The sequence below is a fragment of the Gambusia affinis genome, linkage group LG18 (genome assembly GCF_019740435.1).
Source record: "Gambusia affinis linkage group LG18, SWU_Gaff_1.0, whole genome shotgun sequence".
Classification (NCBI taxonomy): domain Eukaryota; kingdom Metazoa; phylum Chordata; class Actinopteri; order Cyprinodontiformes; family Poeciliidae; genus Gambusia; species Gambusia affinis.
Genome location: NC_057885.1, coordinates 24,007,286 through 24,025,514, shown reverse-complemented (window position 1 = coordinate 24,025,514; position 18,229 = coordinate 24,007,286). Strand labels below are relative to the sequence as shown.

Here is an 18,229-nt window from a genome sequence, read left to right as displayed (position 1 = left end):
CAATCAGACCTGTGAAGACGCTGCTGCTGGAGTCAAAGCCACTAAAGAGAAACTAAAGCCTGGAGTAGTTTCTCTGATCTGAGACTTTAGTCTCTGGTTCTGGAAATGTTCTGAAGCTGGGAGAAGGCCGTCCTGAAGGTTCAGGTCAGAGGTCATCAGGTCAGGTTCTGCTGGTATCTAAAGAGGTGAGGGTGAAACGGATCACCTCAGGGAAGCAGAAACAACCGATAAACATGTTGGCACTAAGCTGAGGAAATGTAGGTTTTCTGTTCCCTCACTGTGAATGTCAGATGAACTCCAACCTGTCTGTGTAACCATGGAAACGTTCAGTAATCTTTAATATCTTTCACCACTTCACCTGATCCTGAGGGGAATGTTGCATTGCCTCCTATGTTTGACATGTATTGAGTCATTGTGCAGCTGAAAGTTTCTGTGTTTGTTAAACTTCTTCCTCACGATGCTTTAGGTCACATTCCAGCTGAATTGCAGAAAACTGTAATGTGACTTTTTTAAAACATTGTTGCTTCCAGCTGTTTTAAACCGAGACATGAGACGAATGGCTCGTCATGTTCGGTTTGTGTCTCAGTCCCCCCCGTCCCGTCCCGCTGCGTAGCGCAGCTTCTCCCCGTTGGAAGTGTTTTCCCCATGTCTGCGCTGAGCGTGCTGCTCTCTCTCCCCCTCAGAGTCGTCTGAGGAAACCAGAATGTCATCTTTTCTGGCCGAATGAACAAACCGTAATGGAGAAGAAATGGCAGACGTCCATTTTGTACTTTTTCAGCACTTCTCGCATAATGAGAAAAGGCAACAATGCTGCTGAAAGGTACATAATGTGAAGGAGGCCGAGAGCCTTTTGTGCCAGAAAGGCCCAGTTTGAGAGGAGAACCGTCCCAGAAGAGGAGCTGAGGCCAACAACCGCAGGGTGGAGGCTGAAATGGAAATTAGACCAGTGAGAGGCTGTCGGACGAACCTGAATAAATGATGCCATTTTATCTGAGGTATTAGAAACAGCTGACACGTTTTGCCTTTCATTTTTCTTCTGAGAACTGAATAGGAAGGAGGAAAAAGGAGACGTTTGAAAAGCAGCAGCAGAGGCAACCTCTGAAGGAATGAAGAGAGAAATATGCCTCAGTGGAAATCCAGAACTGCTTTACAGACCGGAATAATCTGAAACTCTACACTGGAGGTCCACAGAAAACACTTCATTTAGAGATCATCCATCCGTCCAAAGGCCTGTTTTTGTAAAACGGCTGAAAACTCTGGAAATGTGAGTTTGAACCGATCTGGAAACGCCGCTGACTCTTCAGGAGAACTCACTTGTTTTTTAACCTGTGAGAATCTGCTTAGTTTGAAAAGTTTAACCTGAAACTTAAATAAAAGAATCCACAGATTTGAATATTTCTGTTTATCTATGTGGCGTATATCTAGCAGCCAGATAAATAAATAAATAAACCCACCAGTTTGTTTCTGATGATGCATTAATTCAGACTCCATCTGCTTCTCCTTAAAACAAGGATCAACTTCTGCAGTAAATGTATTCAGTCCAGCATTTGGTATTTGAAACAAATTATATGACTGATGGAGGATAACGCAGATAGTTTCAGGTAGATGAAACTTTCTCTTCCTGTGTCGTCTGCTGGGACTCTGATTTCAGCTCTGCTTGTATATTTTTTTGTTGTTTATTTGGTGGCAGGTTGGTTTCTTTTTGAAATGCTGCCGTTTGATGTTGCTGGTTCTGTTTTGGTCCCAAATATTCATCTGATTTGTTTGTTTAGTTGCAGCTTCTGCAGAAATTGACATGAAAAGAATCCCTTCCTGCCTTCCTCTGTGGAAGTAAACACGCTGTTAAAGGAGCGTTTTGTCAGGAAGACACACAACTTGATTTGTTGTTGCTACTAAAAGTTTCTGGATGTTCAGGATGAAGCTAAAGGAACAACATGATCTCCTTTTATTTGAGAGTCTTGGTGTTTCTTTTCTGCTGAAGGTTTAATAAGGAGCATGAAACAGAGAGAGAAACAGAGAAAGATTCATGATTTTAAACATCAGAAGTTCAGGAGGTTAAATGTTTTGAGGACTGTTGGTCATTTGAGTCCAAATCTTAAAAACTTGTAGTGTAACTTTTTCCATCCTGATAAAAAATGTTTCTATATGTTTTCACATGGGATCAGGTTAGTTTGGATCTCCTTGTTTCTTTAAAAAAGTTTTTTTCTGATACTACAATTGATTTAGTTTGAAAAAAAAAAAAAAAAAAGCAAAACCAGAGAATACCTTTCAGTTGCTTGATATAAATCTAGAATGTATTTCTTCAATAAGGTGTTTGTGTTATTAGGCTGGTTTGTCTTTTCTAATGTCTCCCTCTCTCTCTTCGCCCCGAGGCGCCACATTAAAACCCGGAGCATCCAAACTGCAGCCGACTCGGTCCAAAGCTTCGGTTCTGGTCTGATCCGCCCATATGCATTTTTCTCATGTTCTGCAAATCAATTCCTCTTTACTCTGGTTTATTATCTTAGTTTTGCTGCATAAGAAAACACACGAGCCTTTTTTCTTATTATCTGACTAAAACATATTCTGCCTTTTTCTGCCAGGATCAAAATTCTTGTTATTTTTTTGTTGAATTTATTCCATTTGTTCATTTGATCATTTATTATTTGGAAATTTAATTGACTTTTACAAATTTTTCTTAAATTCTGGAGGTTGCATTCATCTGGTGATTTGGAACTTCCTCTTGGTTTGGGATTCAGTTTCAATGTCTTTTGTTTTTTCCGTCTCAGTTTTGTTACATAATTACGTAGATTGTAACGCATTAAGAATTTCAAACAATGCTTTTTTTTTTTTTACATACAAAGGTTCCAACCCAAACTTGTGTATTTGTATTTTTCATAAGCCCATAAAAGCAGCGATGGACGATGAAGCAGGTACATTTTTGCTTCTTTTGAAAAACTCCTGTTGTGTTCAGAAGTTTTTCTGTGCTGACAGGAGTTAGAAAATCAGTGAAGCTGTTAGAGCCTAAAGTTACATCTAAACGTGTAGCAGCACAAGATGAATGAATGAATGAATGAATGAATTGCATTTAGCATCAATCTGATGGTTTAATAACCTAAAAAACAGACAAAATTATTTCTGTGTTGCTTTTCAGATTGAAAATGTTTATTTTGTCGATTATATGATTTTAGATTAAAATGTGATCAATTCAACTACAGAGTCCAGTCTCACTGTATCCAATGCTGGACAAAGACCCGGAGACAAATGGACTGGATGGACTTCAGGACTTGGACCAGTCTCTGTCTCAGCTGCTGTTTCCATAGCAACACTGATTTAGACTCAAATGAGTTTTTGTCTTGTTCGCTTTCGTCTTCCAGCTAATCTTTTTGCTTCCCAGTATTGGGATTATTTTAAAACATGTCCAAGAGGATTAACCTTCATGGCTTAAAAAATAACCAGAACAGCGTCCAGACTGGACGGCTGGACTGGGTTTCACTCAGTTACAGGAACTGAGGTAAAGTCTAAAGTTTGCATCATGGTCTGATTGCTGGTTTGGCTGGAGATGATGTTTGGCTTCATGGTGGCTGCAGAGGTCATGTGACCTGCTGTCTCCGGGCAGATGGTGTCACGGTTCCCCAAGCTGAGTTGGGTTGGACTCTGAGGCCCGGTTCTGCCTCTGCGCTCGTCCTCAGCTGACTCAACAATAATCTCTGGATCGTGACATAAGAGCAGGCCTGAAGGAGCGTCATGATAAATAAAGATCAGGGGGAAAATAATTTAGGATTTAAAAGCACAACAGACAAATTAAACCTGATGGGGAATAAAAACCACATCAGCTTAAAGGATTTGACTGGTTTAACTTTGGCTGTTTGAAAATAACATGGAGCTGCTTTATTTGTGGTGATTTAAAGTTCTGCTGAGACTTACTGTATTCTCATTAAAATGAAACATGTTGTGTAGCGTAGATGATTCTGCGTTGTTGTTGTTGTTGTTGTTGTTGTTGTTGTTGTTGTTGTTGTTGTATCAGACAACAGCTGATCTGAAGACACTTTTAATGCTCCTGCATTCAAACAGCAGAAAATATTCATTCAGAACAGGCTTTTTCTCCACAGCGCCTGTTTAACTATTTGCAGCACATGGATGCAGCGTTTTCATTAGCAATGTCTCATTAGCATAGAGCATCTAAACAGCTGCTAACGCAGTTCTATCACTGTTTAACAGAGTTTAAGTCTCCAAAGCACATTATTCTACAAGAACAATAATCAAACTGTCACTTATTATGCTTAAAAACACTTAACAAAAACAGAAAGCAAAACTTCAAACCTTTTCCCAGGGAATCCGAACAGAAACGGAGCGCGTGGGAAAATATTTAACATCTGTTAATTTGTCTTTTAAAATGCTGAACTGACACTCAAAACAACAATCCATGAACTCGATGTGTCCAACAGTAAAGATGATCATTTGCATTTTCCTATGTAACACATTAAATTTTGATAAAAATGATAATTTTGAAACAGGAAGTTACCCGCTGTTTGGCAACGGATCTGTCGACTTTTCAAAATAAAAGCTGCCAGTGCTCATATAATTTCCTGCCGGAATAGTTTCTCACTGTACAGTCTGGTGTAATGACGTCACACTGTTACAGTTGCATCATCCGACTCCCAGCTGCAGCTTCTGTCTCTTCATGGAGGCTCATAAATCTTTAGTGAGTTTCTATTTATCTAAAAGACGATTTTGCGTCTCGGATATAAACGCTTGAAAAAATAATTTGTTTGGTTTGTTGAGCTGTGTTGGCCTCCTCCTCCTCTGGTTGTTAGCAGGATGGATGCAGTTTGTGTAACGTTTAGAGCAATCATCCTCCACCAGCTGAAACCATCAGAGTGATTAATTATCCGTCATGAAGGGAAAGATGCAAATCCCAGAGAGGTCTGGTGGAGGATTGATGCTCAGCGACTTCTGCTGCTCATTCACAAAACATTAACTGGAGGAGGATGAGAGACGTTTCTAATGACAGCAAGACGAGCTACTTCAAAGCAGAATATGTGATTATTCTTTGTAAAATATTTAAATAAGCATTTTAATCTGATCCTTCCCAAATCAGACAGAATTAGACTAATGGTTGTTAGCTGGCGTGTTTGTCCACTGAGCTTTGCTCGGTTAGGAGAGATCAGATCCATGAAGGCAGAAGTACCAGTCAGAGGGTAATAAAGATATTTTGAGGCCATTTGAAATCATACATCCTGTAGTATTCCCACGTGGAAAACATTTTTTTGTCCAGACCTCAGCAAGCATCCTAAAAGTTAAACTTCATGACAATAGAAACATAGTGAACCAGTAGCCCTGCTGTTTGGAAGGGTTAAAGGTGAAAGTAATACCTGAAAAAAGCAGGATGTTTCATGAACATAAAACCAAACACAGCATATCAGAGAAAACAGCTCAGACTTTCCAGCACGGCAGTGGAGGAGTGATGATCTGGGCGCCTTGCACTCACTGAGTTCATCCTCATTGTAGACCAGTTTCCTCCTGCTTTAGTTTCACTTCTGAAACTGCAAATCGGAAAATTACCTGCCACCAACAGTAGAGATGTTTGGATTAGAGGCAGATTGATAAATCTGAAGGAATAAATCTGACTGAGCTGCTTTTCTGCTGCTCTGATGTTTCATCAGACTGGAGCAGTGCAGTTGGCTCGGATTTGGTTTTGATGGCTCACATATTTCAGGTTTGGACTCTTATCCTCTCTGGTTTTGGATGCTGTGGAGCTGGAAGATTTTTTCCTCTTACATCCTTACTTTTCAACGGTTGTTGTGATGTGTAACCATGGCAACAGGGTAATGTTTTTACAACTGGGAGCAGCTAATTAGGTTCTGTACAGTTCAGATAATATCCAAACTACAGCCCTGGATCTCAGAGGAGATAAAACGAGGCTTCAGCAGGACAAAAGAACATTTCCCCTACTCCAGCGTCTCTCTGCCAGGTTTTCCAGCCCTTCAACCAAGAAGAGATTTAAAGAGGAGCTGCAAAAGCAAAAGAGGTGGATTAGCAGAGAACAAATGATGGTGGCATCCAGGACTATTGTCTCTGCTGCCTGGATATTGAGCTGTTAACATGTCAAAAGTTAGAGACTGTCACACAGCCAGTCTTCAGTCAGAGGTTTCTTCAGATTCACTGCAGGACTGACTGCTACTGGAGAGCTTTCCTGCATCCCCACCAGAACGACTGAAGGGAGATACTTGGATGATATGAGATATTTTTGAACCAAAAATAGGTCAGAATTAAATTTTTTGACAAAAACCATCAGTGTTATCCAAATCTAAATAATCTTTTCTTCCGATTATTTCATCAGCGTTAAGATCAGAGCCGACTCGTTGAGCCGGAGTGATGATCTGAGCTGCTTCAGCAGCAGCAGTGAACTCCTCTGAAGTACTGTGGAGTTTAATCTGAGTCTGACCAACTGGGTCAGCAGAACTACCATCCTGAACACAGCAGCAGATCCACAGCAGACTGACTGAAAGAGAAAAGAGCCAAGATGCCATGTTGACCTAGTCAAAGTCCAGATCCTGTGATTCCGTGCTGTTTTTGTGACTGAAATGAGTAACAGTGGACCTGTGTGTTCTGGTCCTGCAGCCGACCTGCTGGTCAACACGCTGTGCCTCCCCTTCACGCTGGTCTACACGCTGCAGGGGGAGTGGAAGTTCGGCGGCACGCTCTGCTTCCTGCTGCCCTACGCCCAGGTCCTCGCCGTGCACGTCTCCACGGTGACGCTCAACGTCATCGCCCTGGACCGCCACAGGTGGGTGGAGCTTAAAGCATCAGACTGTCGTCATCTGCTTTGTTTGAGTCTTTAAACCTTTATGGCTAAAAACCTCGTCAGGTTCAATAAACCTGTTGATTGATTTTTGATCAATTAAAATAATTAATTCTCCATCGTCTCACAGAGCAGATGATTGGAATAAAATCCACTTTTTGATACATTATGTGTTTTGCAGTTTCTTTTGTAGAAAACAAAAAGAGAAATGTTTTAAAAACCTAGAAAAAACTTTATTAAAACAAATATAGATACATTAATTTTCAAGATTTTACTTTTAAAAATACTCATTTTATTTAAGTTATTTTTCATTTTAAAAATAGGAAAAGGATTTTCATAGAGGTGAAAAATAAATAAATATTTTGAATTTGATGGTTTGTCCTGGACTCAGAGAGACGATCGTTTCCTGGTTTCCTGGTTGTCGTCTGCATTCCTCCGTCTGATTGGCTGGATGTTGGTCACTGTAATCAATTATTCAGAACAGCAGGAAACCTGGAAACATATTTTACTCATTTTTGACTTAAAAAAAAAAAAAAACAAGATCTGATTTTCATAATTTAAATGTGTTCTACCTTTTGGAGGATTTCAGACCTGCCGGACGCCTGGAGCACCGCAGGCTGCAAGATTTGCATCCAGAATAAAATTTTAATCCTGGAAACAGTAAAGGATTAAATTTTAAACACCGTTATATTACATTTAGTCCGTTGAGATTCTCCTGAGGGCCTCTGCAGTGTCATGATGAGTTTTCTTCTCTTTCTGTCTGCTGGGGAGAAATCCCTGGTGTTTCTGTTTCTGAGTCAAGCCTTACTTACATTTTTATGAGATATATGCATATTATTCTTTGTGTTGTTTTGTTTTTTCACACATTTATTCTTTTCATCTCTACTTCCACCTTATTTGATTTACGAGTTTTAATTATTTCTATTTCCCTGCTGTAATTCCAGTTCAGTGTTTTGAACAGAACCACAAAGAAAAGTTGTATTAATAAGCATGTAGTGTGAGAAAATGGAAAATCAACAAATATTGGCAAAGATTCAGTCCAGAAAATATAAATCATGCTAGATGTAACCTGAAGTTTACTCAAATTAGGATTTATAACTTCATATTTTGTTGAATTTCTCTTATATCCCTTCAGATTTTCAGTTCTGCTCAGTAAAACTTTTCCAAGGGTTCAGCCTCAGATCCACTACATTTCTTATGTTTTTTTGTTTTAGTTTTTTTAATTTCAGTTAAAAACAACAGATTCACATGCATTGATTTAAAACACAAGTTCTCATAGTTTGCTTTTGTAGGAAATTAACAAAATTATTTGTATTCTGAGTAACGTGAGACATAATTTTGTTTTAGATTTTACTTTGTTCATTTGGCAGAATTGCCTTTGAAGTGGCATAATGGGTAACAAAAAGTAATTTAACTTAATTATGTTGGTTTGGCTTCATTTAACACAAAGCTATTGAGTTCTGTTTTATTGGACTGAGATCATGAAAAATAAAAACATTCTAGTTATATTTAATTTGAGCCTCTGTTCAATGTTGCTGCTTGTTTGGAAGAAAAAAAGCCTTGAACTGAATAAAGTGGACTGGGTTTGTTGACAAGGACTTTGTTTGTTGCCAGCATTCCTGCAGAAAATTCACCAGCTAGCCAAGAAACGCTTCTTCAGTCCCTGCAGGAAAACATAAAAATGTTGCTGATGCACAGCCCTTTAACTTTCTCTAAGTCTTAATCAAAACATTTTTAAAATGATTTGCGTTCAGAATGATTTAAAGGAGTTCCCTGCTTAAAAGAATGAAAGCTTTTCCTTTGGGTGACCATATGCTGCTGATGTCCAGCACCTGCTCAAAGCAACTCGAATCGTTTCTGTTGAGCTTTAAACACTTTCCAGCTCCGGAGGCCAGAGGAAACTTTTAATCTCACCTTTGCACAGGTTAAACTCTGGCCTCTGCTCAGGTGTTCTCACGCGTTTGTGCTTCAGCTTTGGCACCAAAGGGAGCGACGTTAGCTTTTAATCCACAGCAAACAGATGGCTGCCAGAAGACCGCAGAGGTACAGCAGGCTGACGAACGGCGCATTCACCGAATATAAATAAAAAGAAAGACAGGAAGAAGAGCGGTGGAGACGATAACGACTCCGGGCGTTAAACTTTACTGCTCACTGGAGGCAACAGCTAAAAATCAGGACAACAAAGTCAGAGTTTGTCTTTGTTTCACCTCCAAAATAAATGTTCATGCTTTGATTTTATTGCCTTTAGATCCAGTCCAACAGTTTAATCATTTCACAACTTTGGAAATTCTTCAGCATTTTCACAAAGTAAGACTTGGTCACCTCGGATTAAAGACTTTCTGATGGCAGAAAGTGTGTGAATGGATCCAGTTAGGCTGTTAATCAGGCAGATTAAATGAGTTTTCTCAGCGTTTCAGTCAGGCGGTTAATTAGGAGCTGTCATATTGTCTCCAGTTTACCTGCTGCGTTTTCTCACTGGCCTCAACCCGGGTGACGGCATGACCAGGGATGTTGATGCTTCCCAAATTACGGACACAGAAAGCTCAAACTGGGACACAGAAGAAATGTTTTGTTTTCTCACCTTGTGGGTTTTTAAATGATTGTGTCAGCAGTTGGTTCTCAATAATATGACAAAGAGGCTGATTGAGTGAAATGACCTGAAATGTTAAATGAATATTTTTGACATTAGTTTGTCAAAACAGAAAGTATTTTAAAGTTGTAAATGTGGAGGTTTCTTATTCGTGGTTTACCCTTCTGCAGCTTTGTAATGAAGTTCTCTGGTGGCTTTAATCTGTAATCTTCTGTCCCATTTCAATATGATTCATAACCTGAAAAAGCAGACAAATTAAACAATTATGATTTAAACATGAACAAGATTTTATTTAAAATTGCCAGTTGGTATTTGAGTGGTTTTTTTCTCTCCTGCCGGTTCATGTTTATGTCACTGCCGTGTTTTACCAGTTTCCTCCAGTTCAACCCATTACTGGATTTCCTGTTGGTTCTCTGGAGTCACAGTTCCAGCTCTGAGTGGAATTGAGTTGCATTAAAGTCCTTCATTAGCTTTTCACCTGCACCTCTTCATCTGCTCTTCATGTGTGCATCAGAGAACCAACCTTTCTCAGAAACGGTGGCAGTGAATGAATTGTCATTCCTAATGAGACTGCATCTGGAATCACAACATCAAGCTGCAGGGCTGCAGCTCTGGCTCAATATAATGATATAGTAATATTTTTATCATAGTTAAGCTTCATTAGTTTTCCTAAGTTGGTGATAATTGGAGAGTAATTTACAGTCTGCAGGAAGAAGCTTAAAACTAGATGATGTTTCGGCTGAATGAGGAAAAATTTAATTTAGAGGTTAAATTTAACATAACATGTGAGAACCTTGTTATAGATGTGATTGTTACTTTTGGTTATCATATAAAGTACCTTCTAACCAGACTAGTAATCTTTTCACAAAATGAAAGTTTCAATAAGTCACAAAAAGTTGATTAACTGGCTGAGCACTAACTATCCCCAAAAAACGCTACCAACTAGACTTACCTCTGCAAACATGTCCAAGTCTCCTGACTGGATGATTACCTTTTAATGAGTAAAATGATATTGATTCATTGAGTAGCTTCTCATTTATTGGCCATCGATGTTAGAAGACACATTCAATAGTCGTGGAAAAGATGTTAGTCTAAGAAGGGTCAAATTATTAGCAGAGAAAACATCTAAGGAGATTTCAGAAACTGCTAAAATTAGGTTGAGAACTGTCCAACACATAACTAAAAACTGTAAGGAAAGAGGGGAACCATTGTCTTATGAGAAACTCTGTGATCAATAATTGATTTCCTCCTCCTGTATCTGCTGGATGGAAGTCTGTAAAGATGTAAAAATTCATATTTTTAGCCACCAGATATTTCTAATACTCATGATCGGAGTTACGGTTTTGTACACTGTGACTGAGGTTCGAACTTTAAAAACAACTGCGCTAGAAAAAGCAGGAATCTCCATGGCAACCAGTGACCGGAATCTGTAGTTCTTCTGGAACAGTCTTGCTGGTGGCCCGCGGGCGCCCCTAGTGGTCCGCACGGTACTGCATGTTAACGACCGTTTATTTGCCGCCATGACGTCAGCTTAAAGCGCGAGGCTACAGCTAGCTTACCAAAGGATTGTGTTTAAAAATATTAATGGATAAATGGCTTAAACCGAGTCACTCAGAAGAAACCCTGAAGATACCGGTGGAAAGAAACCAACATCAGGAATATTTATTTGATCAGAGGAAGCGGAGTCATTCCTGCTGTATTGAAACTAGTTTCAGTTGGTGAGACTTTTCTGTTTTTAATAATCTGCTGACTAATGATGCTCTGCTCGCACGTCAACAGCTACTGTTATTTTTATTTAATTAAAAATTATTTAATTGGCAAATAAACACCTTAGGTAAACAAATTGGTAGAAATTGGTGGATAATTTTCATATTTAATAGTTCAGAAGAGGATTTTTATTTCTGCTAAATCAAGTCAAGTCTATTTTTCTTTAATTGTGTTTCTAAATTACAAATAGCCCTAAAATGCTATTAATGCACAAAACCATTGGAAATAAAGAACAACTTATTTTTTGTTTTATTGTACTTGACATCATTTGAAATCTTAGAATCCATATTTTTAATTTAAAGTTTGTTGAATGGGTTAAGTTTGTGGAACATGAAGAAAGCTGATGTTCCATCATTTTGATCTGACATCTTCTGGTCTTTGTTGTGCTTTAAATAAAACCACACAGTGAGTTCTCAAGATGTTTTCTGACTGAAGTTCCTGGGCTGTGCTCTGGATTATAAAACCGCTGGGATGCATTATAAATAACAAGCTGCTCCCACAGAGACATCAGCCTGAATAATCCATACAGCTTTTGTTGCTGCTCTCCCAGCACGGCTCCAGGTTAAGTGGCAACATTACAAGGGTGGAGTGCTTTCCTGCTGCTTGTTCATGAAATTCCTACCTGCTCCAGCATCCCTTAATCAACTGAGGCCATCGTTAGAGTCAGTGTGTGTTTAACAAGCTGGACTCAGCCCTATGTGTGTGTGTGTGTGTGTTTCAGGTGCATCGTGTACCACCTGGAGACCAGGATGAGGAAGGATGTGTGCTTTGGGGTGATAGCGCTGACCTGGGTGCTGAGTGCCGTCCTGGCCAGCCCCATGGCCATCTTCAGAGAGTACGGCTCGTTTGTGCTGGACCCTGGCCACACTTTACAGGTAGCTTAACCTTACAGGTAGCTTAACCTTACAGGTAGCTTTACCTTACAGGTAGCTTAACCTTACAGGTAGCTTAACCTTACAGGTAGCTTAACCTTACAGGTAGCTTAACCTTACAGGTAGCTTTACCTTACAGGTAGCTTAACCTTACAGGTAGCTTTACCTTACAGGTAGCCACCAGCTCAGGAGCAAAAGGTTTTTACTCAGGGACAGTAAAAAGTAGCCGTCCCAGAAATGACTCAAGCACTGAGTAAGTGATCAAATCATTTAAAATTTAAAATTACATCATGAGACAGACCAGAATGTAAAGATAAGTGAAAATTAATGACAATAGTTCATGTAAGTAACAACAACAAAGAATCAGTAAAAAAAAATTTTCCAAATCAATTTCTTTGAATAAAAAAACTTAAGAAACTTGAACAAAAACTGCAGCTGTGTGTGTGTGTGTGTGTGTGTGTGTATGTGTGTGTGTGTGTGTGTGTGTATGTTTTTGGTTAAAACATGTTTGTTCTTCATTCAGAGGATAAAAAAATTCAGAAATTTTACTCAAGTAAGAGAAGAAATACTTCTTAAGAAAATGAGTCAAGTAAAAGAAAAAGGTTCAGTGTAGTAAAAATACTTCTAAAAGTTTATTTTTTCCAAAAAGTTACTGAAGTAAATGTAACTAGTTACCAACCAACTCTGCCAGTGATTCCTCTCACACACACACACACACACCCACACACACACACACACACACACACACATGCTTAAGCAGCAAACATTTCCCCTCCATCCTGTGCTTTGATCCTGCTGCTCCTTTTCTTCCTCCATCTCTCCTTTTCTGACTTTTCTCCTCCCAGATTCTTCTCTTCTCCCAGCTGCTGCCTCCTTCATTCTCGCTTTTATCTCTTTTACAGAGGATTTCTGCACTTAGTGTAATTCTTCAACCTGGATGCTGCAGAGCTTGACTTTTTCACGTTTTTCTTTCATCTTTCTTAAAAAAGGAACTGATGCTGATGTGTGTCACTTTCCTCATGAAAGAGTGAAATTTTTAACGATCTTAGCCGACGTACAGAACATCTGGATCAGGAGTAAGAATCATTTTGATGGTCTTTATCAAGCCTTTGTTTCTGTATGTTCTCCTGCCGAACAGACGGACATTCCTGCTGTCTTTGGTTTTCATCTACAGTTTTTAACACTTTTTGAAGATCTTTTATGCTTTTAATACTCAGTTATTTGTCAAAAATGTCTCTGCTGGTTTTCCCTGACACAAAGTGACAAACATCAGGGACACAAGTCTGTTAACCTTACAAGGAACTTTAAAACGTCTGTCATGTTTTTAAGTAAGCATGTTTTTACCACAACTATACAAAAGTTCACCAAAGATTTTAAAAATCTAGAACGTCCAAATGATCTCAAATCAAGCGTCTTCTTCTCCAGACTTTCCTGCAGATGATTGGTGTTTTCCTGAAACCTTCTGGACTGATGGTGTGGTTCTGTTTCCTCACAGTTCTGTCGGGAGAAGTGGCCCGGTAAAGGAACGGACGGTACGCTCTACAGCATCTCCATGCTGATCCTGCAGTACTTCCTGCCGCTGTCCATCATCTCCTTCGCCTACGCCCGCATCTGGTCCAAGCTGCGCGGCCACGTCAGCCCGGCGGAGAGCGGCGTCAACAGCAGCGCCAGCTCCGAGCGACACCGCCGCCGCCGCAAAACCACCAAGATGCTGGTGACCATGGTGGTGGTGTTCGCCGTCTGCTGGCTGCCCATCCACGCCTTCCAGCTGGCCACCGACATCGACAGCTCCGTGCTGGACATGCGCGACTACCGCCTGCTCTACACCATCTTCCATGTCATCGCCATGTGCTCCACCTTCGCCAACCCGCTGCTGTACGGCTGGATGAACCGGAACTACCGCGCCGCCTTCCTCGCCGTCTTCAAGTGTCGCAAAGACCGCGGGCGGGGCGGCCGGTTGGACAGCATCCACCCCGTCGGCGGAGGGGCAGCCGGCGCAGCCAGGGCGAAGATGATCGTCCTGGAGACGCAAGACCCCGTCTCCACGCACCTGAACGCCACCGACGTGTGACGACTGGAAGACGGAGGAAAAACGGACGGAGATGATGGAGGGAGTTCCTCAAGCCGGAGAGAACGAGGATCAAAAGATTTTATTAGCCGGAAACAGAGGAGGAGATGGAAATGATGGAGGATCAGAGGGAGAGTCACAGAAGAACAGCCAGTGAATGAATGACTCAGAGTTGAGGAACAACTGAAGCGGCGTCTCTTTGAAGACGTGACCTCGACATGATGGAGAGCTCCCAAAGGATGAAGAGGAGGAAGAGGAAGAGGAAGAGGAGGAGGAAGAGGTGTCCTCTGGGGCGTCGGTTCAAGTCAAATTCATCTCCATCAGAGAAGTTCATGAGTGAAACGGTTCAGCTCGGTGATGCATTCTGGGAGCTGGGCTGAACTCTGCATGTGAAGCATTCATTAACCTCCAGTGGCTTATTAAAGTCCCGCTGCAGTCAGGCTGAGAAAACATGCAGCCTCTGCGTTTGATACGTGGAAGCTGGTCAAATTTAGACGGATTACGTTGAGAGAGAGAGAGAAGGGTTTTGTTTTGTAGACGGAGGAGGAGAAACAAAAGGTTTAAGAAAAATGTGTTTAAAATAAAATGAGCTGAAAGGATCCCTGCTTTCTGCCAACACATGAATGTTCAACCAGACTGACGCCGACCCGGCTGATCCAGTCACAACTTCATCATTTTTGATAAAATGTTCTGATCATTTCTGCTGTAAATTTGTGATTCGGTCCGGCTTGTTAAAGAAACGTGAATGTTGGAGAGCTTTTGATTATTTCCAGGGTTTGAAAATGTTTGTGTTTTAGTGCAGAGCTGATTGGACCCTTACGCTACCGAGACACCGGCAGCTTGAAGAGCAACAGGAAATAATAAAACTTCTCTTGATCTTTCAGGATCATTCCTGTTATTTGTTCCACTTCCTGTTCTGATCCTGTTGTTAACACATTCAGGTGAAGCAGAGGAACAACATTCCTTGATTTTTTATTTTTTTTCCTAAAAGATCCAGATGGTTGGACAATATTATCCTCATGCATTTTCTGCAGCTTATTGAGATTTTTCCGGTTTGTATCGATCAGAAACTCCTGATTTGTAACATTTCAAAATAATGTCATCAGTTTTCTATTTATTCCAAAAATATATTAGTATCAGGATGTGTAAGACGTCTTAAAATAGATCAGTGTTTTTCCATGTAGTGACACATTCTAGCACTGAAAAATTCAAAAATGTCCCTTTAAAAGAGAACCAGGCCCGCAGCATTACCCGTCCTCCACCCTGTAAACCAGTGGGAATGAATACCAGTTAAATCAAATTTGTTTTGTTTCAAACCTGACGTGTTTGTTCCAAATATTTCACCAAAGTTTCTAAGTTGGCAGAAATTACACCCACAAGATCAGGTGAAATAAATTATTTCAGAAAATAATGACACAAATATGTAAATAATTTCCCATACATCTATATTTTTAGAAACAGCACAAAGTATTAAAATAAAAGTCAAAATATTTTTCTTGATCTCGACCATCATAATACCTACAAGCCCAAATAAATTATTGCAAAAAATAAAATAAAAATACTTAATATCAAGATAAGTGATTGTGAAATCTAAATATTAACGAATGTGACCTTCAGACATCAGGAGGATTTGAACGGGTTTGAATCGGACCTGCTGTGTGATGATGAGGATGGTGATGATGATGATGTTTTCCTTAATAATCTTCATCATTGCTGTACACAGAACCACGGCTCCCTGCCTGACTTTTAATTTCTAAACGGCTCTCGCTCCATCCATGGATTTAATTATGAGTTGAAACATTAATTGCTTCATTCATCATGAATGGATAAAAAAATTAAAACATGAAGGAGTGAAATCAGCGTTTCAGAAACACAAGAGGGAAATAAAAGAAAAGTTCAGGTGACCAGAAGAAAAATAATAAATCTGAATCGCCGGATTTTCCTGAACTCATCTTTTCATTTTCACTCCTTTGTGTTTTACAAATTATTCTTATGGAAATTAAAGAGTCTTCTTGGCTGAAATAATTATATTGTACCACAAAGTGCTTTGGTTTAAAATTTACTTTAAAAAAAATTATTTAATAAAAGAAAAAGTTTTAAATGTTTTGCTCATTTTTAGTTCCTTGAGCCTTTGATGTTGAACCATTATCTTTTTTAAGACATTATATTGTTTTCATTGAATCCTTTAAAGCACAATGTCACTAAAACAGGAGGAAACTGTGAGTACATGAATATTTACTATGAATATTATAAACAAAAATAATTTCAAAAGACTGCTAAAGCATTTATTTATACTCTGTAATGTTGAGATGATTTATTACTGCAAAAAATAATATTTCCAAGATCTAAAGTAAAACCGTTTATAGAAATGATGATGTTTGAATATTTTGTTTCATTTGTCTCCAAAATGTCAACAGTTAAAGAAAACAGCAACTAGAAGTTGACGATATTGATCATGATTATGATAAAAACTATTTATTATGTATTTTTAGTCTTTTTTTAAGTGACTGCATGGCTGTGACTGCATGACACGGCAAGTTCAAATAAAACATTTTAAACACAAAATTTTAAACAAAAAAACTCAAAATGAATGCATCTAACATATTTTCAAATTTATTGATAACATTATCAGACAAATATTGTAGAAAATATTGAAAATAACAGTCTTTTACCATAATAGTAAAAGATACAATAAATACCCATTTAGTGTTGAAACTCAACAGAAATAAAATTTTAACTGAATGTGAAAAATAAAATCTGTAAACTTTATTAATTAGAGACTGATAAAAGGTTTACATCCTGAAATCTGTTTTCTCAGATTTTCTCAGAATCTTCTTTATTTATGTTTACATTTTTAATTTACTGGAGTTAAAATAAAAATCCTTTTAAAACTGTAAAACTGACCTGGTGCAGATTATTTGTTGGCTCCATTCTAACATGTTAACCACGTTTCTCTTCTTTCTTTTATGCTTTTTGTATAAAAACCTTTACGGTGGCTCAGAAGGGTCAAGAAAACCCAAGAGCTGCAACAGAAGTGATGCGAAAACAAAAGTTACATCTACTTGATCGTGACTTTTGGCTGTTGTTTTTTCATTGTGGCTTTTGTATTTTGTTGACCCTTCTGGGCCACCGTAAATAAAGCAGTACATTTAATTATTGTAGTTTTATTTCATGTTGCTATTATAAATATTCTCTCCTTTTTGTTGTTCATAAAAAGACTTATGAACCTTCTTTTGGATCAGTGTGAAGGACTGGAAGTCAAACTTTTATAATTTCTTTTTTACTCCTGTTTTTGCTCGTTTTTAAAGTGAAACGTTTCATCTTGTCTCTGCAGATGTGAAATATTCTGAGGTTTGTGGCAGGATGACCACAGATGCTGCTTGACCTTCTACCAGATGTGAATGTAAACCGCTTTGTAACATGGCTGTAATGTTGTAGAGTTCATTATTGTAAAGTTGTGTGTAACTATGAACTGTGTGAGCGACTGTAATCAAGCACAACCTGTTGTCCAACAACAGATGTACTATTGTCAAGCACACCATCGTCTCCTGGCTCTTTCTTACCCGGTTTTATTCACTTTTTCTGGAGTTATTGTAACCAAAGCTTGATTTATATCACATCTTCCAAGACAGAAAAATCAAAAAGAAAATTTTAAAAAAGCAGATATTTTACCAAAGAGTCCACCAACCTGAAGATTCGGAGTCGTTGGATGCTGGATCTGATTACAATACGCTGTTTTTATTGATCTTATGGAAGATTTTAATTTTTCTAAAACACTTCGTTACCTCATCCGTGAGCCATAATCATTAAAAGAAACAACGTCTTGAAATATTAACAAACGAGTATCGCTTTCTGAAAATAGTAACAAAAATTGATGATTTTTATCAGCAGGACTGGAATTTTTAATATTAATTTTGACCTTAGAAAGATTTTAAAGTACTAAAAATTGAAATGCAATTAAATGCATTTTTCATACATTAAAAAAACTCCAGAGGGAACCTTTGTATTTACATGTTTCTGGTACGACGGTAAATCTGACGCACGTGTAACTTCCATAATGGATGACAAAGCTGCTTTTCTCGGCACACTGAGGGTTAATTTCTGCTTCAATCTGATTGGACGCTTCGAAACGTTATTATTGTGTTCAA

The 18,229-nt window shown here is 38.9% G+C and overlaps 1 protein-coding gene across 3 annotated transcripts in view; it reads left to right on the top strand.

Annotated features, from left to right (window-relative positions):
* The window catches only part of npy2rl (neuropeptide Y receptor Y2, like), a 52,868-nt gene extending 35,199 nt beyond the window's left edge, over nucleotides 1-17,669 (top strand). For all 3 annotated transcript variants that reach the window (XM_044098813.1, XM_044098814.1, XM_044098815.1), the window contains exons 4-6: nucleotides 6,604-6,769; nucleotides 11,863-12,016; nucleotides 13,509-17,669. In XM_044098813.1, coding sequence (XP_043954748.1) covers nucleotides 6,604-6,769; nucleotides 11,863-12,016; nucleotides 13,509-14,084 — 896 coding nt within the window. In that variant the 3' untranslated portion in view covers nucleotides 14,085-17,669. The remainder of the gene's footprint in view (nucleotides 1-6,603; nucleotides 6,770-11,862; nucleotides 12,017-13,508) is intronic.
* Nucleotides 17,670-18,229: the final 560 nt, after the last annotated feature.